Source organism: Alosa alosa, chromosome 5 (genome assembly GCF_017589495.1).
Source record: "Alosa alosa isolate M-15738 ecotype Scorff River chromosome 5, AALO_Geno_1.1, whole genome shotgun sequence".
Taxonomy (NCBI): domain Eukaryota; kingdom Metazoa; phylum Chordata; class Actinopteri; order Clupeiformes; family Clupeidae; genus Alosa; species Alosa alosa.
The window spans coordinates 6,565,629-6,586,748 of record NC_063193.1 but is presented as its reverse complement, the minus strand read 5'-3'; the positions used below and the strand labels follow the sequence as shown (position 1 = coordinate 6,586,748).

General features: G+C 47.6%; 1 protein-coding gene across 2 annotated transcripts in view; it reads right to left on the bottom strand.

Annotated features, from left to right (window-relative positions):
• pdlim2 (PDZ and LIM domain 2 (mystique)) overlaps positions 1-21,120 on the bottom strand; it is a 53,992-nt gene that overhangs the window by 1,529 nt on the left and 31,343 nt on the right. For both annotated transcript variants that reach the window (XM_048244175.1, XM_048244176.1), the window contains exons 7-9: positions 8,605-8,723; positions 2,677-2,813; positions 418-538 (exon numbers count right to left, since the gene is read on the bottom strand). In XM_048244175.1, coding sequence (XP_048100132.1) covers positions 418-538; positions 2,677-2,813; positions 8,605-8,723 — 377 coding nt within the window. The remainder of the gene's footprint in view (positions 1-417; positions 539-2,676; positions 2,814-8,604; positions 8,724-21,120) is intronic.

Sequence of the window (21,120 nt, the reverse complement as noted above, 5' to 3'; positions counted from 1 at the left end):
CATGGTCTCATATGCCATGCCATGCCACCCCCCACACACACACGCACACACACTCGTGCACGCACAAACACACTTTTTCTCACACCTCCCACATGTGCAGGTAGATAATTAACTCAGATTTTAAGGAACAGTTGGGCCCTAAGGGCAGAGTGAAGTTCATAACACTGAAATGCAATCACACTGCATTGCACAATGCTCTGAGAGAGCAAAAGGCGGCCATGCCGTTCAGGTCACAGACAGCGCTGCCGGTAACCTGAAGTCACTCAGCAGCGCTGTGAGTGAACTCACGACTGATTCATGATTAGATTTTAGATTTGTATTCCTCCTACGCTGTTGGATTTTTGTAATCATTTAATCGTCCCTGGCAAGTTTCAGCCCACAGACGGCACAACAGGACACACTCTCATGGATTCTTACACTATGTTGTTGCCGCACTTCTCGCAGACTTGATACTTCTGCACTCCGGCCACTGAGGAGGCTGCGGGGGTGGGCTTGGGTGGGCTAGCGGACAGCTTCCCAGGGAAACGGACGGCAGCCTCTGTGTGTGGAGAGAGGGAGAGAGAGAAACGTACAAAAACATCCCAGATAAGAGCACAGTCAGACCTAACAACATCCTCGGTTATGAGGGCGAGAAAACAGCACTCAGAAAACCTGAAGATAAGCAGGATGTACATGCCTACCCACCGTAAATACAGAACAAGTGTAATTACGTTTCTGCTGGTGCAGGGATGATGACTACATGTTGTTATTCATGTTCCTAACATCACAAACCTCTTGTATGTGCCTGCTGATGTAACTGTACTCTTTCATGACTGGACTATAATGATGATTATAATAGCTGTCGAAACTACTAATTATTAAAAGGTGTCAACCGCTGATGGCAAATGGCCTTGATCTGTCCTCAACAGTTATTTTACTTGCTGACTGATCTGAGCACAGTAGTTAAGCTGTCTCATAACTGGTGCTTAGAACAAGATACAGATAACCATCACTGCCCTGCAAACAATAATCCTCACGATCCTGCGGCTTCACTCTGTGTAAACTCAACAATGAGGTCTCCGGTGATGTTAGCTATTAGTGTTTCCAAACGTGAATTCTTCCTTCTTCCGTGTTTGCCTTCCCCTAAAACACGTTTCATAAAGACCGTGCCACCAGACCCATCGTTGTCAGGTCATTAACTACATGACTGTGGATTCAGGTTGGATTTTTCCTGCCAAGTGAATGGAAAAACAAGAGGCCTCACTCCCCATCTCCATTCTGACCTTGAGTGAGCCAGACATCTCCATGATTAAGGCCCGGGCTACACTATACTGAATCAGTTGACACAGGTTTTCGGATCAAGTCCGATCCGCGTCCACAAACACTGGCAGCCGTGGCCTACTGGTTAGCACTTCGGACCTGTAACTGGAGGGTTGCCGGTTCGAACCCCGACCAGTAGGAGCGGCTGAAGTGCCCCTGAGCAAGGCACCTAACCCCTCACTGCTCCCCGAGCGCCGCTGTTGAAGCAGGCAGCTCACTGCGCCGGGATTAGTGTGTGCTTCACCTCACTGTGTGTACACTGTGTGCTTCACTAATTCACGGATTGGGATAAATGCAGACCAAATTTCCCTCACGGGATCAAAAGAGTATATATACACACTTATACACTGTATCAGTTTGGGAAGCCGTAAAAACCTGCATTAAAATGTAATTTTGATTCTTGAAAGTCATTAAAAATGCAGTCAATAAGTATGGGTACAAGGGAATACATAACCATCAGATAAAATCTGAAAACTGGAGGTGAAATGAGCAATGTTTGCCAAGTTTACTGCCTGGGTGCAACAGACAGCTTGCATGCTACTTTAGAAGCCTAGATAGAAGGCTGGTGTGGGCTCCACTCAAAACAGCATGAAACTGAAAATGTGCTCGGACTGACCACCAGAGTGCTACAGCAAAGAGAAAACATGACCCTGGTCTTATCACTGAAAGGACATGTTTGTCTAGACAGACTTTATCGGGTGAAAGTTTGTCTCAGTGCACTTGGCTTGGACTGCCTGACTGAAACTGGACTGAGGCCATAGTGACCCATACCGCGTGCACAGGCCTGGAGCCTGGTGTTCCACTGACTAACAACGTACATAGCACTCCTGGCAACTGAGACCCCCTAAAGGGAAACTGGCAGATGCTCATCTGGATAGATAATAAAACATAAGTATCATGATTTTTAGTGACTTTCAGTGCATTATCCATCTGTTTTATGTGGGTAGTGTATTTCTTCTATGGTTCTGATAATCCCCCAACATAAACTGTTGTTCTGACCTTCTACACACACCAAGGGGAGCGATGAAACGTTGACTTTACTGAGCCGTGATCCAGTAAGACAGCTTCACGTCTCGCCGTGACTGTTATTCGATTCTTACGACCTCTCTGACCTGTCCTATACGACGCACTTTACAATTGCGTGTAAATCACAGTTTATACAGGCGCAGTGTGAGCTGGGACGGGATCGGTGAGAAGAGACATCGTTTGACTTGGCCTGCACTTCCTCTCTGGGGCTTCCTGCCGCATGGCTGATTGTAACCTTTTGTGTGTGCTACGAGATCTTAAGGCGCTCTGCCCAGCATATCTCAGTGTGAAGGCGGACAGCGGGAGTGATGGATGAAGGAGCAACCCCCATACCGCCTCCTCCTTCCTCACCTTTCTCATCTGCCTCCAGCACCTCCTGCAGCATGCGGAACGTGTTGGACTGACGGGGAGCCGTGCGCGACTCCTTGTTCTCCTGGATCATCTTGTAGACCTCAGAGTCTCGGTCGAACCGCTGCATGGTATCAGAGCTGTAGAAAGAAAGAAAGAAAGAAAGAAAGAAAAGAAGTTGGAAAAAGTTGACCACAACATCAGAATAAATTGCTGCCTCATTAGTTGGTTCACGTGAGCTGCGCCTCATGTGTCCGGCTGGGTTCTGGCCTGCTGGGGACCCTGTGCGCATATGGACGCAGCTGGCTCGGAGTAATCCTGCGGAAATGAGTATGGGGTCTGCAACATCGCTCGGCTTAATGTGAAACCTGACCCTCATGACCTGAAAGCCCACAAATCATGTCTACATTGCATCCCTGAGACACGCTTCATGAGCTTTCATCCTGTGAGCATGTACACACACACAAACACATATTCACCTAACTGTGTGTTCACTAATTCACGGATGGGATAAATGCAGAGACCAAATTCCTTGTATACACAAGTATACTTGGCCGAGAAACCTGATTTACATTTACATTCACACACACACACACACACACACACACACACACGAGCCCTACATGATGATGCATTTAACAGTGAAACTGACCTTGGGGCAACAGCAAATAACACCATAATGAAACATAAATACCAGTATCGTCTGAGTGGGAAAGCTCTGGCATTAGCCTTACATAAGCCTGCCGAGCAGGATGACCAACATCCAAAGGTATCTCTCAGAGATGATTCCAACCGGTGCAATAAGTGAAAGCGGATGCAGGGGGAGTGTGTCCTCTCACAGCATGCAACAGACGTAATCTCACTGAGGACATTCAGGCGTTTGCCAAAGGCGGCTTTTGTAGTTTTGGTTCTTGGGCGTCGAGCTGGGACTGTGACTAAGGCTTTCCAGACCCCCATTTGGCAGTACCAGACATGACTGGGCAACCTAAATGAAGGGCTCCCCGCTGTTTGACTCCAGGGCAACAACAAAAAAAACTTGGATGGAAAGAGCACACCAGGATGCAAAATTTCGAGCGGGCATGAGTACTACCTTCATGTTAGCTGGCCGCCCCTTTCAGCTGACATTAACAGGCCCTTTTCATAAAGATGTGGGAACAGTTTGCAGAAGGAAAATTATCGCTGTTAGCTTTAAGGTTTCCTGACCTTCTCACCCCCAGGGAGAGTGTTTTTTAAAAGGAGAGAAGGCAGTGTTGACCCTGAGGGGTATGGATAGTTTCCTGTCCCTCTTAATTGGCTAATTAGCAGGCCGGTACAGTAGAGCCGCAAAGGGGCTGCTTTATGGAGGCATTCTTACATACTGCTGTGGTGGAAAACATAGTAAAGTTTATGGTGGATTCCTGGTCATTATCATGGCTACCATGGGCCTACAGGCATCTGCGGGCTGTCTGTGCTGTCGGCTGCTATTGCAAAAACTGAACTGAGCAACTGAAACGCTATAGACTGAGCTGAGAATCCACACCCACAAGGTCCACACAGAGGCGAGACTCACAGAGGAAACGCCTCCCCATTGTCTTTTACCATAAACACGTATGCAAGACACATACTATACACTTACCCACCCCAATTCTCTTCTGTGACCCTTCCCCTCCCCACCTCACCCCACATTACTCACACAGAAAGCCATTATTTCTATTCGCCTGCACACAAACATAAGGAAGTACAAATTGATACACACACCGCAAACACCCTAACACAATTAACCTGTCTTTGTTTGGTTTTAGTAACCTGTCAATCTAGACCTGCTCGGCCACTTCTCAGAAGTTCGTTTATCAGACATCAAACAAAACTCCATGCTGACATTCCAGGTGCAGCTTGTAAATGTTTATATTGCTGTGTCAAAGAGTTTCAGAACTCTGATGGCATGGTGCATACAGTAGGTGCAATCACCTCTCTCTCCTTCTGTCTGTCCATCTCTCCATCACCTCTCTCTCTCTCTCTCTCTCTCTTTCTCTCCCCCCTCTCTCTGTCTGTCTGTCTGTCCATCTTTCTCTCACTCCCTTGTTTACCAGGCACTTGGGAACCATAACCCACTGTTACACTTTTATTGACCAACGGAGCAATTGAACACTGGCTTGTGTTTTTCCCCCCTTGTCAGTGGGCCTGTTGATTGATTCTGCACTGGGAGCAGCTCAGGCATGACCTGGCTCGATGGCTGACGGCTGATTTAATAGATTGGTGTCCCGGGGGAGAACAGCTGAAATAAAAGCACATGATTTGCACAGATGGGGCTTTACTTGTGTGAAACGGGACAGACAGAGGGACAGACGGAGATGGATGTTTTTGCACCACTAACCACCCCCACCCCAAAAACAGACGTCCCGATTCACACCAGCTCATCCTGCTCTCTTCCAACAAGCCCCGGAGGCTTCTGAGGGCTGGTGAGCTAATTGGGTGTGTCAGCTTTCCCCTCAACTTACACCTGCATGACAAGAGGCCCCTGGATGGCTAACACATATTTCTGGAGCAAGACGGGGGGGGACAAAGAGGAAGTGATAGACAGACAAAGTAAAAAAGACAGAGGAAGACAGAGACAGAGTGAAAGAGAAAAAATAAGGTACTGCAAGAACAGGAGAGTAGACAGCTGACAGTGTTACCTGAATGGATACTAAAAAAGGAAACATGTCGATCAGGAAATAGAGTCAAACAGAGAAAGGAGATAAGAAACAGTCTGGTGGCATTCAAGACGAGAGTGAGTGACACGAAGAAGTCGCTCAATGTAACAGTGGCAGCAAGTGGCTCAACAGGTTAGTAAAGATAAGCAGACACTGCACAGAACGATTGCTCCCAAAAGCAACACAGCCGCCCCCAGCCTGAAACGGGACACTCCGAGGATGACAGACAGCCAATAAATCACCCATTCCGCACACACGGCTACGAGCCATGTTGCGCTAGAGCACATGCTTCAAATGAGAACCAGACTGGCTCTGGGTGACTGACTAACTCGTCCACCCTCGCGCCAAAACATCGTCCCCATCCCCTAGCTATCCATTTCCTCCTCTCCCTCGCCACCCTCTACTGACCACAACACAGGGCCCCTGGACACTCCAGGGGTCAAACATAACATGAGCACAAAAAGGACACGAAGAGTTATGTAAACATGTACATGTCCAACTCACATGGCTCAGGGGGAAGAGATGAAGGGTAGCTGAACTCACTGATCTGAAATCCAGGCATGTTTACCACAAAACATTGACATGCCCTTCGTTCACGTCATGCGTGGAGCATGGTTTCATATCCAAACGCAAATGGCCCATGGAGGGAGCAATGCAGGAGCATCTGAGATCGTTGCGCTGTCTGTGGTCCAGCTGAGGAAGGGGGTGAGCATGGAGCTTGTTCAGAGAGCCGTCTCTCTCCATGTTCGAGCAAAGGCGCTCTTCATTTCATTTGCTTTTTTTCCCCCTTTGCGTCCAGAGTTGGCAGCATGGGGCTATGATTACAATCTGCCGAAATTTTACGTGGCTTTCTGAGCGCGCCTGGGGCATGCTGCGCTGCGCTCAAAAAACAACAACGATAGCATCACCTCAAAAAATTTCCACATCAGAATTTCAAATTCAGGCTCTACCCCGAAGTGCAAAGCTTGCCACACTAAATGTGTTGTTTTAGAGTTACATCGCTTCCTGACAGACAGAGAGAGAGAGAGAGAGAGAGAGAGAGAGAGAGAGAGAGAGAGAGAGAGAGAGAGAGAGAGAGAGAGAGAGAGAGAGAGAGAGAGAGAAGACGAAAGAAACAACCCTCCTTTCTAAGCCCCTTCGACTACAGAGTGGAAAATATGGCAAAAGTCTGAAGTAACTTACCTCAAGTTCAGGAGGAAAAAAGCAGCAGAAACAAAGAGGAATTCCTTTACTGTTAGCTCAGCCAACTGTTTCAAATAGAGCCGTTTCTATGGCTCTTCAGTGTGCTGTGACAACGTCTTCTGCTGCTCTCTCTCGTTTTCAGAGTGTCTCTCTCCCACTCAGAAACACGCACAGCCACTCACAAACCACACATCACCAAAGAGCGCACATACACATGCACGCGCACGCACACACACAAACAAACACACCTCTCTCCCTCTCGCGCCCAGACATGACACGGGACTGAAGGAAGTTTCAGTCTGAAAGGTGTGCCCCCATGTAGCCCCTCATTGGCTGTGCATGGAAATGGGTGGTCTATATTGGGGAATGTGGACCTTCTATTGGCGGTCATAAAGTGGGGGGGGAGTGGTCCACAGAGAGGTTGCTGAACAGGCTGGGGACCAGGGAGGGTGGGGGGCCAATTAGGGGAAGAGATGAAATAATCCTTTTCAGCAGAGAGAGAGAGAGAAAGAGAGAGAGAGAAAGAAGAGAAGGAAAAAGTCAGCAAGAGAAAGCTCATAAGACATAGTTGAGAGAAAACAGAACAAGAGAACAGAACAAGAGAAAGAAAGAGTGAAAAGATGAGTGAAAGACAACAAAAGACAGAGAGAGAGAGAGAGAGAGAGAGAGAGAGAGAGAGAGAGAGAGAGAGAGAGAGAGAGAGAGAGAGAGAGAGAGAGAGAGAGAGAGAGAGAGAGAGAGAGAGAGAGAGAGAGAGAGAGAGAGAGAGAGACGTATAGAGCAGGATTGGGAGGAGAGCCACCGTCCGACTCGTCACAACAGCAGCCCAGCAGAGCCCACAAGAGAATGGGCCAAAATAAACTGAGTTCTCCGCTGAAACTCCCCACACATGACAACAGGCAGCGGGGAGGGAGGAAGCTGAAGAACGAGAGAGAGAGAGACACAGAGAGAGTTGAAGGAAGACAGAGAAGATAGAAAGATACTTTATTGATCCCCAAGGGGAAATTCAAGAAAGAGAGGAAGAGACCCAAAGGCAGAAACCAAAAGAATGCACTATGGAGGGGTAGCATACTACAACCAACCCCAACTCTCACCAGCCATGATTGTGCACACTGTCTGTGTCTGAAGTGCAGAAATATAGAAATTGCATCATACTCAGTGAATGTTCCCTATACATTGAATTTTTCTATAGGGGATAATATACTGCACTGGGGACAGAAGAGTCGCTCTCTTTGTCGTGGTCACTGCTGGTTGAATACATGTTGGTCATCCTCTAAAATGGTGCACCCGATTCAACTTATCACAATTCAAGCCCTCGGGCCAGTCCTCCTTCCGCACTGGTCATAGTTTTCACTTTCAGCTTTCGCCGCCTAACTTCCTCTTCTTAGAACTTTTACCGTCCGCTGTTTGTGTTGAGACAGACTCAGCTTGATGTTTGGATTGTACTCTGCCTCATTTGTAAGTGGGATGAAAGCTCCTGCCCAACGGATGAATGGACATGGTACCCCGGTGGAGGAGGGCACCACTGTGTGTGCTGTGGTGTGAAGAACACGCTTTACTGCCGACAGGCATAGAGCATGTAGTGATTACTAGAGAGAGTATAGTGATAACTTACAAAGAGCTAACAGAGAACAAATGTGGAGCCCACAGGACACGCTCACACACACACACACAAACAGCTAGGGCCATGATTTGTAAATTAATATACAGGCAAAACCTGTTGGCAAGACAGAGGGGGGATATGTGTAGTTCTCTATACGACGCCATGTCTGCGGTCTTACAGATAAAGCTTTTCATTCTAAGCCTGTAAAATACGAGTAAAGCCCTTGGGTCTACTGGAAGGCAGTTTGTGTAAGGATACACTATCTAGCCCTAAGGTACTCACGCATAGCAGAAGGTAACGAACACGTATGTGGAGCCTGTAGATCTGCTCTATTCGTGGTGTGCAAAACATATCAGGCAACGAGTGTATATGATACTGTATGTGTGTGTGTGTGTGTGTGTGTGTGTGTGTGTGTGTGTGTGTGTGTGTGTGTGGGGGGGTGTCAATGTTAATGATGATGAATGGCCGTCTCACCTGCGTCTGGGGGATACGGACATCTCTCGGTCCACCGGACTGTGGGGGGAGTAGCGGCCAGGAGGGGTGGGGGTCCGACTGGAGACAGAGTTAAACCGCAGGTCCGGAGAGGAGAACTCCTGCATGTTGGAAAGAAAGAGACAGATAGAGGAGGAGGGGCGGAGGAGAGGATGAGGGATGAATGGGGGATAGGAGAGAGAGAGAGAGATGAGTGGCACGTCCGCATTCTCCCACCATCACGGCTTGTCTCCCGCTGAGCCACCTGCAGCTGTTTACTGCGTGGACAAAAGCGCTGTGGAGCCGGTCGGCAGCGATGGCTCTCCAACATGATGTCGCAACACCAGAGCGCGGAGCGCAGCAGTAGCCAGATAAACCACCCACTCCATCCACCCCAGCACTGCACAGCACAGCACAGCACAGCACGGCATTCACCTCCACCAGCCAGAGCCCAGGAAAGTTACTTCATCGCACCGACTCCGACTGAGGTGGTCTGGGAGTCGTAAAGGAGGCTGAACAGAGTGGAGGTGAAGGGCTGCTCTTGTGGGTGGGGTGGGGTGGGGTGGTGGAGCGCAGGAGGAGAGTGAGAACAGATAGAGGGTGGAGACGGAGGGTGGAGGAGCTGGGTGACCCAGCAGAACAGGTGGGGGAAATGCAGTCCAGATGCTGAAGGCATGTAAGCACGAGGACGCACTCACGCACACACACACACGCACAAACAGCGTGCACGCACACACACACACACACACACACACACCTACATATGGATGCATTATGTATGCATGATTCTTGCCGCTCTCATACACCTACATAACTGTACATGCAATTTCACACAAACAAAACACGCACACACACATTCTACACTTCAAGATATGCTAACACCCACTGCAAACTGTACCCTCCCCCACCCGCTCACCCACACACTTCTTCACACCTACTCTCTCACACAGAACTGGAAATTCTCTCTGCCTCTTTCATACACACATGTGTGAGCAATATGTGGGCGAACGTTCCCCGTCCCTCTCCTCTCTCCCACACACCGACTTCCACATTCGCACACAGACACACAATTTCCAGAACGGGTTACTGTTATAGGAAAAATAAAACAGTTCTGCTGGCCCACCCCCTCAATCCCAGGCTCATAAACATGAGGAATATGGCTTCTAATTCGGACTAATGCTCTGAGCCAACCTGGTTTGAGTCAGAGTTGTGCTTCCCTATGCTGAGCTGCCTCTCCCTCGGCGAGGGGAAAAAAAAGCTTCCATTGATGGAACCACTCCCCAGATTCCTGGCAGCTTACTCGTCTCTCTCCTAATCAATCTCACATTTATCTCTTCTTTGAGTCAGTCTCTCTCTCTGCTTCCCCTTTCCCCTCTCTCTCCCACATACATACACCAACACCCACATGCCCACATATGTGAACACACATACAACCAAACAAAGACACACAACCCCACACACACACACACACCAGCCTCGTTAGCCCTTGATTGCTATTTATATCTCTGGAGGTTTTTTACCCCCTTTAGCCACGGCGAGATGACAGAGATAGAGCTGGCCTAGCTTGGGCACAGATGTTTGGCACTGGCTTTTTTTGTTTGAGTGAAGGATGACAGCCAGATGAGAGTGTTCACAGTCGCGCTCTCTCTCACACACACACACACACACACACACACACATTCACAAATGCTGCGCACATTAGACAACGGTGAGCAGGCATGTTGACTACTTTGCAGACACAGACAGCTTTGAGAGCCAAATGGTATTCACCTGAGGAGGCCATTTTTCCCTGTTCTGAATCCTGTATAAGACAACTTCACACACAGACACAAACCATTGAGCAGTATAAATTAGACTGGCAAGCAGAAAACGGTTCCTTTTCGGGACACTAGATGGCGACCTCTCCAAGTCTTTTTAGGCAAAGCCCTATGAAGTGTACCAGTGAAGCATGGGTATTAACATCCTGTTTACACATACTGGTCCTGCTCAGCAAAGGCATGATGAGGAATTAAGATACCCACAAGAATGTTTAGAGGGAAGTTATGTGTGCGTGTAACCTAATCATGGGAAAAGTGACTAACATATCAAAACAGAGCGGGATAAGTCAAAGAGATGCTGATATCCATCAGCTGTTTTTGTTATGCTTGTCATGTTAATGACATAGGGTTAGTCAGGTTAGGGTCCAGTGTAATCATTTGAGACCATGTGGATTCATGAAAGTGAGAAATACTCAGGCACTAGATAGAACTAGTGTGTGTGTGTGTGTGTGTGTGTGTGTGTTTTGGATTTATGCTTTGTGATTACCCGGACTGTGCTGCACACATGGAGAAAATTGAACTTAACACAAAAACATTAAAGCACACTGAGAATATTGTACTATCAGACAATATATCTTACCTTTTATGCATACATGTGAACACGCCTACTTATAGATACGCCAGTGCACAGTGGGGGATGGTTGATGTGTGGCGGTGTTGGTGTGTGTGTGTGTGTGTGTGATGCAGCCAGTCGATATTCATTGGCCATTGAAAGATGCTGTCTGCATTGTGTTCTAATAAAATCAATATGTCTGAGATTCCTGACAGTAAAAGTGTCTGGCTGAGTTACAGCCGGACTAGAGGTGAACCAGGTGTGCACGGAATGTGTGCCTATGTGCAAGGGGTCACTGAGGTGAAGCCCTTAGTCAACACACATGCACACACACACACACACACACACACACAGGCACACACACAACTTCTACACTCTTAAGAGATATTTATATGTCAAGGAGAGTGGAGAAAGCCCACAGGCATGTCCATTTGCAGATTTAGAAACATGAAAGGAAATGATGAAAACAAAACATGATCAAAGAAACACAAACCAGCTAGACCCATCCCCTACCCACACAACAACCAATCCTGCAAGTATGTAGGCATGCAAATCTGAAGACAATTAATGACTCCAGTGAAAAAAAATAAAAAATGAAAGGGGGAAAAATGTTCCTCCAACCAAAGGCATCCGATCGTGGATACTGAGGGAGAACTAAGGAAGTTAGTGGATACTGATGGAGAACTAGGGAAGAACTAAGGAAGGCCTGGATAGGGCTGGCTCCTGGGGAGCGGCCCATCTTCGGTGAATAGTGATAACTTACAAAGAGCTAACAGGGAACAAATGTGGAGCCCACAGGCTGGGGAGAGTTTGGCTAGGCCTCGTCTTCCTGCTGGGATCACTGCTTCGACCTGACACGAGCTGGCAGGGATGATGCACAGTTCACAAACTAACACACACGCAAACACTCACACACGCACAGTATGTATGCCAGGTAGAGTTGCATTCTCATGCACTGAAACACTCACGCATCCTCATTGACACACACACAGTACTCATAATACCCTGGCACAGTTGAGGTTTCCACTCCACTCTGCTGTGCCAGTCAGACCCATGGGGCCGAGGCCCTGGCACTGGGCGCAGGCAGCGTACCCTTTCCTTACCCCGAGGGCACCAGCAGCAGCGGAGGCGGTGGCAGCAACCCTCATCCACAATCCCCACACACGCCTTTGAAGCGCCTCTCAGCTCTAAATGGGGTACGGTTCTTGTTTGGTTCCAAAGGCTGAGCAGCCTGGCACTCGAGAGCAGAAAGCTTTTAATGGGTGGCACTCCGCGCCACCACGGCCACTGTGACAGAACGGGCTCCAAGAGAGAGAAAGAGGGGGATGGCGGGAGAAGAAAGAAGGGATGGAGAGAGAGTGAGAGAAAGAAAGATAGAGGGAATGAGAGAAGGAAAGAAAGGAGAGAGAAAGAGTGAGAGAGAGAGTGTGTGTAAGAAAGGGAGCGAGAGAGAGAGAGAGAGAGAGAGAGAGAGAGAGAGAGAGAGAGAGAGAAAGAGAGAGAAAGAGAGAAAGAGAGAGAGGGTGGAGATTATGGAGGAAAGTAAATTAGAAACATCAAGTGACCAAAGTAAGTGGGAACTGAGCGAGAGAGCTAAAGTGGGACTCCATAAATGACCTCAGCAGGCACTTTAAGCAGTCATCATTAGTACGATGAAAAGGGACAAGACCTCACACGGCCCACAAGATGACCTGCTGCCACTGTGCGTGTGTGCGTGCGTGCATGCGTGCGTGCGTGCCTCTGCCTTTGATGTGCTACAGCTCTGACCGCCGTGACCTGCAATCAGTCACACATCTGCGGCTGCCCTCAGACCTCCAGCGGGTCTTCTCTGACTACGGCCTCTACTTGCCCCCTGCTGGCTGAAACCCCACACGGCAGCCCCACTCTGGGCCAAGCCTGGGCCACATTGAGCGCAGCTCTGCTCCGAGGCACAGCGTTATCCAGGAGAGAGATCTCTGCCCGGAAGCTGAAACATGGAGGCACAGGGCTCCTGATTGCCATCAGCGAGGGCCAGGGGAAACGAAAACAAACGCAAGGCAGAACAAGAAACAAGCGGGGCTTGGGCTTGGACGTGGGGCGCTGCAGCTGGGCCGCTGGACTCTGTGACGCAGCCTGTAGCCCACCCCCTCACACTGCCCTTAAACACTAGCCCTCGCCATTTATGGCTGAAGCATTGAGGTAAAAATTCCCCATTCAGCTGCTACCGCTGCTGCGTGTGTAAGAGTCAGAGTGTGTATACGAGAGAGAGAGAGAGAGAGAGAGAGAGAGAGAGAGAGAGAGAGAGAGAGAGAGAGAGAGAGAGAGAGAGAGAGAGAGATGGACAGTCAAACAGAGCAATAAGGTAAAATGAATGTGCATGGTTGTGTGTGCTAGGGGATACATTAATGTGCTTATGACTATATATGCATATCTGCATGTGCTTATGCATGGGCATTGCTCTGTGAGCTATGTGCATATCTGTGGGTCTTCAAGGCTGTATAAGCATGCATACACTGTGTATATATGCACGAGTGTGTGTGAGTGAGAGAGTGGGACTGTTACAATGGCCGACAGAGGGGCGCACTGAGGGCGCAGGGTGTGTTTGTGTTGGCCGGAGGTTAGAGGAATGCGGGGGAGCCGCAAAAGGAAAAGAAATCAAAAGGCAATTATTCCCAGCTCCTCTGGACGGGAGGAGGAGGAGGAGGAGGAGGAGGAGGTGGAGGAAGGCCTGATTACCCTCCATCTGTATTGCAAATAGAGCCACACACACAGAGAATGTCCACGGACAGCCCCGCATCCTCCTAACACCCGTTATAATGCAAATCCATAGAAAGGAGGTTCATGAAATATTGACTTTTCAGTTATGTTAGCGATGGTGGTATCTGCATGGCAAACCAACATTAAAGTCACACTGTAGTGAATGGCTCATAAGGAACTGTGACTTTCACACATCTACGAACACACCCAGTTTTATTTTTACGAATATCATAACAAAATACTGCTCAGAGCACAAACTGAGTGCAACTGATAAGTTGCTAAGTGACAACACCTCTAGAGCTTGACAATAACACCTGTGCAAGCAACAGCAAGCTTGCACAGGTATCTTTTCAGCTTGGAGGCCTGACAAAAGGTAAGCTCTTAAACTTTAAGGCTACAACTCTCTGGAGAAAGTGACCTCACCGCTCGTGTCGGCACAAAGCTCACAGAGCCATCCAATGCTGAGCTGAGTGGAAGTCAGGGCCTTTGGAAGGACTCTGCCTGCTGCCAAGGTGCTGTGCCGGGGAAGGAGCCAGCAGTTGGAAATATGGGAGGCAAACAGGGGAAATGACAAAAGACAGTTTGTGGCAAAGCAATTACGTCGGACTCCGTGGCCAAGGCTGTGGTTTTGCAGCGCGGCAGGAAGTGGCTCTGCGACAGCGAGCGAGGGAAAGCTGCTGATTGGCCAATAGTGAGCGAGGGAAGGCTGCTGATTGGTGAATTGGCCCCCCTCGCCCCTCGCCTCCGATGTTACAGCATGTTTAAAGAACGCACTTGCGGGGTGTGCAGTCTCCATTGTTGGAGATAAACTTTCATTTGCGTCGGTGCTTTCCGACACTGTCCTATGGCTGATTTAGCCGAGGTGTGTCCCTTAAACAAGGTTCTCACAACCGTTCCTGACAACGACCAACACAACATCCCCAAGTGATTTGTTTACTCAGGGTGTTCCCGGCCTCCCAAATGTCTAGTGTGCTCAAATAAAAACAAACCACTCACTGGCTCTCCTCTGCAGCAACCATCGCAAGCAGTGGTTGCATCACGCAAGCCAACTGGCATCCATACGAATGACCGGCGCAATTTAGCATGTGGGGACGTATAAACAAACGCAGGAGACCTACTGGGGCAAGGACAAAGAGAGGGAGCTATGTGATTAGGTGGAGTTCGCTTCTGCTGCACTGTGAGCACTGCTTGTAATGAGGGCTTTTTCCAGAAGCCAAGAGTCTTCTGACTGAGTATGTCACTAAGGAGAATGGTGCACAGCTTGGGGGGTACAAGAGCATGTGCTCCAGCACAGCTCCATCAGACAGCAGGGGACAGGTTGAGGCACGCTGCAAAAACAACACACAAGTGTCTCTTGGAGGTTTTGACATCTCCTTTTTGAGTGGGTGCCTGAGGATGTAGCATGGGTGGAGACCGTGTGGAGTTTTAACAGGGCTGAAGGGCGGTGCTGTGGTAAAAGCGTGTTCGCTCAGCTGAGCGAGAGCTTACAGTATGATCGCAGGCCAGTTGAGTTTCCTCACTCTTTATGGGGGTGGGTGAACCTGAGAGTAAACAGCTGCACTCAAATCAGCAGGAACCATCCGAGAGAAGCCAGAGCAAAGCAAAACCCAAAGTGCAGCACACAAGAGCAGCAACGTTTGCTTTGAGGAGAAGGGACTCGGAGGGGAAGAAAAAAAAACACAAAAACATGTGAGTGGGAAGAGACGTTGAGATGGAGAATAAAGAAATTAAGCATCCGTTTTGGATCACAGGCAGAAGGCCTGGAACCACAAGCAGGCCTTTTCTAAAGCCTAGGAAAACTAGTCACTACACACACACACACACACAGCTTCTAAACTTGTCCGGGGTGTCATAGAGTTTGGAACTAGCTTCACCCACAAGCAACTGGCACTGCCAATTGGTCCTCTGTGGTAGCTTCAGAAAGAGAGAAACCCATCCTACCCAACTGCAGCTGGTTCATCAGAACATCCTCCTGCTCCTCCTCATCATCCCCCTCAGTGATGATGATGATGAGAGACACAGCTAAGAGAGTATGAGAAAGAGAGTCCGAGAGAGAGAGAGAGAGAGAGAGAGAGAGAGATGCAGCTAAGAAAGAGTGAATGAGAAAGAGTCGGACAGAGAGAGAGAAAGAGACACACAGCTAAGAAAGAGAGAATGAGAGTCAGACAGAGAGAGAGTGAAAGAGACAGACACAGCTAAGAAAGAGAGTATGAAAGAGAGCCCGACAGAGAGAGAGAGAGAGAGAGAAAATCCCTTCTGATAACCTCACAACTGGCCAACAAATTATAATGGAAAAATTACACCTCCTCGAAAAAGTCATTAAAGACAATCAAACCCCCCCTTGATTACGAAATCACATCTGAAGAACTAGCAGAAGCACTCCTGAAACTCAAAACCTAAAAAATCATGTGGACCTGACAATATAAAAACAGAGATGCTGAAACATAGCACCCCTGAGCTGCACAGGGTCATCTTAAAACTATTTAACCTTGTTCTCCAAGCTGGCTGCTTTCCTGAGGTCTGGAATAGGGGGCTTATATCCCCAATATTTAAGAGTGGAGATAAATTCGACCCCAATAACTACCGAGACATCTGTGTGAACAGTAACCTGGGGAAGGTTTTCTGCTGTATTCTAAACGCCCGTATACAGGCCTTCCTTATCAAGCACAATGTCTTGAGTAAAGGTCAGATTGGATTTTTGCCAAAACATAGAACCACTGACCACCCTACACACCCTAATCAACACCCATGTTTTACAAGGAAAACAAAAGAAAAATTTTGCATGCTTTGTAGACTTTAAAAAAGCTTTCGACTCAATTTGGCACAATGGATTATTTTACAAAATTTTGCACATCAATGAGTTAGCGGTGGTATTGGAACAATCTACAGCACCTGGACTCAGACCAGCACTGCTTTTCAAAATCAAGTAAGTCAATCAATAAGTGACCACAGCCTTGCCATAGAGAAAGGCCGGTACAAAAAATCATGGCTTCCCAAAGAGCAGCGGCTCTGTGGTCACTGTACGACTGGTGAGGTTGAAACAGAGATGCACTTTCTCCTATACTGTCCAAAGTTTAAACAGATTAGAAAAAGATATTTTTTACAATTCTCAAATAAAATTCCAAATTTTAGCTCCCTTAAAGACTGTGATAAATTGGCCTACCTGCCAAGGGTAGGACTGACTGCTCCGCTGGCTGCAAAATATGTTACAGCTTGCCACGACATGAGGGACAGTGAGTTGGACACTTTGCCACAATGCCTGACCTAATGTCTGTACTTAATCCAATGTATTATAATGTGTATGCTGCCCGTGTGTGTGTGTAAAAAGAGAGAGAAAGTGAGGGTATACACACAATTTTTCATGTTACCGTTTCCCTTAATGCTGTCAATGTTCTAATTGTTATGCTGTTTTAATTGTGCTTTGGCAACACTGTACTTACTTACAGTCATGCTAATAAAGCAACACTGCTAAGAAAGAGAGAATGAGAGAGACAGAGAGAGAGAGAGAGAGAGAGAGAGAGAGGCACAGCTAAGAAAGAGACCATGAGAAACAGAATCACAGAGAGAGAGAGAGAGAGAGAGAGAGAGAGAGAGAGAGAGAGAGAGAGAGAGAGAGAGAGAGAGAGAGAGAGAGAGAGAGAGAGAGAGAGAGAGAGAGAGAGAGAGAGAGAGAGAGAGAGAGAGAGAGAGAGCGAGTTGGATGACACATCCTGAGAAAGGCATCCTCTCTCTTGCGGTTCTTTTTTTGGGAGCTGCAGACAGAGCGGGAGAGAGGACGCATGGGGAAAGCAAGAGAGACAATGAGCAGAGCCCTGGAGGAGCGGAGATGACTGACGTGGAGAAGAGTGATGAGAGGACAGGAGAGGAGAGGGAGCCATGCTGGTTTAGGACTGTGTGCGGGAGGCTTCCTGGTTGCTTGGACAGGGGCAGAGCCAGTGCCAAATCCTCTCTATGCTACTATTGCCACAGGCTCTGCTCTGTTATTAATTACAGTACCATCACTACCACGCCACCCCCCACTGCCAAATGGGTACACACACACACACACACACACACACACACACACACACACACACACAAACAAACAAACATACATACGCACACATGCACAGACACACCCAAACATACGCACACATGAACACACACACACCCAAACATATGAACGCACGCACGCACACACACACACACACCCAAAAGACACACCCACACCCTTTTGACGTCATACACAAGAGCCGATACCGGTTCTTTTCACTCCATCTCCCTCCTTCCCTCCACAGTTGCACCGCCACAGACAGCGTGATGGCAACCATACGAGTGCTAATGACTTAAATGAGAGAAGGAGACAAGCAGGACACACACACAGACAGATAGCTAGATATATAGCGAGCGAGAGAGAGAGAGCGAAGAGAGAGAGAGCAAGAGAGAGAGCAAGAGAGAGAGAGAGAGAGAGAGAGAGAGAGAGAGAGAAATGTTTGTGGGAGTATGAGTGAGAGAGGCAGAGACATGGAGAAAAATGTTTGTGGGGATGTAGCGGACAGAAAAACAGAGCCAAGACTGACGGAGAGAAACATAAATTAGTTTGTGTGTGTGTGTGTGTGATGGAAGACAGAAATAAGCTCCATAAGCTGGTTAGGTAGGCACACACATTGTGCCAGCACATCACTCAAGGATCAGTCACATCCGTTAGGTCAGACATGTCAAAGTCAAGGCCCGCGGGCCGGATCCGGCCAGCGAATGAATTATCTACGGCCCCCGGGATGATATTTGATTAGTATTAGAACCGGCCCGCAGGCCACAGCCGCCGGGTGCTGTTTTGCGCATCAATACTCCATTCCCCACAATCTCACTGCGGCGCCGCAAGTGGGCCTCGGCTTCATTATTCATCAGTATTCAGTCAGGGCAGATGTCAACTTTCAGCTACCCTCCTCCCCAGTGTTGTGCCTGAACGCGTTCATTGAACGAAAGTCACTCGTTCATGTGTATTTTGAGCGAACGTGAACTGAACGTACTGTATTAGGCTACTACTGCCTGATTAACGTTACTGTGAACTCGTTCATTCCGGTGTCTGAACGGCACGCTCTTTCAGTTTAACTTCGTTGAATAGGGTGCCAGATTTCTATTGAGCCTTCCAAAAACACACCAGTAAAAAGGCCTTAATATGGCAGCATGCAGGTCACCATTTGTCAAACTATGGGCCGCGGTCCGCAATGTGGAAATTGGTCTGCAGAGTGAAATTATTCCCGGGCCATCATCTGATTTGCTGCGCAATTGGTCAAGGAGCCGCGGACAGAAAAAGAAAACAAACATTTCTGCAATTAGTAGGAAATTCTTGTTAATTTGGCGTCATCAAACATAGAGGCATAGAATTAAGTCTGAGCGTTTATTCAATGCATACGTGTGCACGTTGGTAGCAAAACTAAGCTTCAACCTATTGGAAGGCTAATTATGAAAAGACATTTAACAGAACGACGTGGATTCATGCAACTTCCATAAAAAACAGAGCACAAACTATATAAAAACACTGTTTGGCATTAAGTATTAAAGTCAGCCAAAAGCTATTAATTAGTCTTAGTTAAAGATAGTTAAAGATCTCCAGATCAGTGATTTACGCATGATCTGATCCGCCATTTACCATTCACACAAGCTGGTATTGTGTCTCCTGAATCCTTACATTCAGGCATTCAAATTAAATGTAATTAAATAACAAATATTCTATCAGTGTACGATGCTTGCATGAGGGAAAAATCCCAAAACAACGGCACCCATATAACTGCTGTTGTTTTGAGAAGTATTTCTCATGCAAGCATCATGCAACAATGCAAAAACAATGAAACTATTGTAGGCCTAATTATATTTTACATTAGTAAAGCAGTACTCTGATGTGCATGTTTTCACAAACTTTTGTGAACAATCTTAGCACTTTAAACATTGACTGTTTTGAAGTGCATGTATAGCAATATAGTATAAAAATAATAATAATTTGATATCATTATGATAATTTAATGGGGGTGGGTTCATGTAGGTGGGCCCTATGACCCCAAAGTATGCCTTGACTGGGCCTCAGGTCAAAGAAGTTTGAGAAAGGCTGATGTAGACGTGTTACGCAGATGCTCCTGTAGCATTAATATTGTGTTGCCTGTTTGGCGCTTGTGGGCGTGGGTTGTCTTGTCTCTGTCTCCCTCTCTAGGTCATCCCGAAAAGGGGCGATTGCGGGCGGGCAGGGCCTATATAAGACGGCCGTGTCCTAGAAGGAGGGCTCTCTTTTTAGCTCCTCGCCTCGCCTCTCTGAGCCCGGAACTGCTGGCTGGCAGCCGCTTTTCGCGTCGTCCTCTGCTATCGCCATTTTTCCTTTGTTTGCAATATAATGTTAAGTTAAGTTAGCACTCAATGCATACAGGCTAGTTGTAAAGCACTTGTACTTCATTTATGTTTATCTGAGCGGGTGGTGTTTGGTGGCAGGTTATTGCACGTTATTAGAAACAGGCCCAGGGAGTGAAGCAGACCCGAGAAGACTCACAAATTCCTTATTGTCTTTTGTTTACAGTCAGGAGTCAGCTTGGTTTTCTTTTGAGTCAGTCAGTCACAGGGTTTGATTTCTGTTTTGTTATTTTTAGCGTTAACGCACCACCTTGTTCTGTTGTTTTTCGTTGCGCTTTATTCATCTTTGTCAAACAACGCACTGTTAACAACTATTATTTCTGGCTATTTGTTCAATTAAATATCCTTAAACCGTCACTTCTCTCTGGCCTTTGTTATGTTATGTTGAACCATCTCATTGATTGTATGGTCTCGTAACAAGACGACAAAGCAGCAAGGAGGCATCATATGATCATTTAAACAAGTTTTATGACAAGGTCGGTGAGGATGGGGAAAAATCGTACATTTGTGCAAACTTTGCCCGCACTTCAGTCACAGTCATTATTCATTTAATAATTAAATAAAATACAGTACACGTCTTGGTTCAATAGGTTACGTGCAGTCATTTTAATATGTTTTAATAAACATTGAACCAGTCCGGCCCTCGGCTTGTAGCAAATTTGTTTTTTTGGCCCTCTAATGTATTTGACTTTGACATCCCTGCGTTAGGTGCACATAAACAAGCGAGCATGCACGCACACACGCACACGCACACACACACACACGAACAAACACACACATACAGGGTGTGTGGACCACAAATTACATTAGACAGTCTCATGTCATTACAGAATTGCAAGTCTGGCCAAAAGAGTCACATGCTTGGACGCAGTCTGTACGGAGCCAAGTGTGTGTGTGAGTGCGAGTGCGAGTGTGTGTTGCATCTAGGTTTCACCACACTGACTTCTGGACCACCTCTTGCGTAAATGTTACGACACAGGAGGTTTGGGAGGTCACTGGACAGCTGCACAGCCGACTCCTTGACTTGGACCCTTG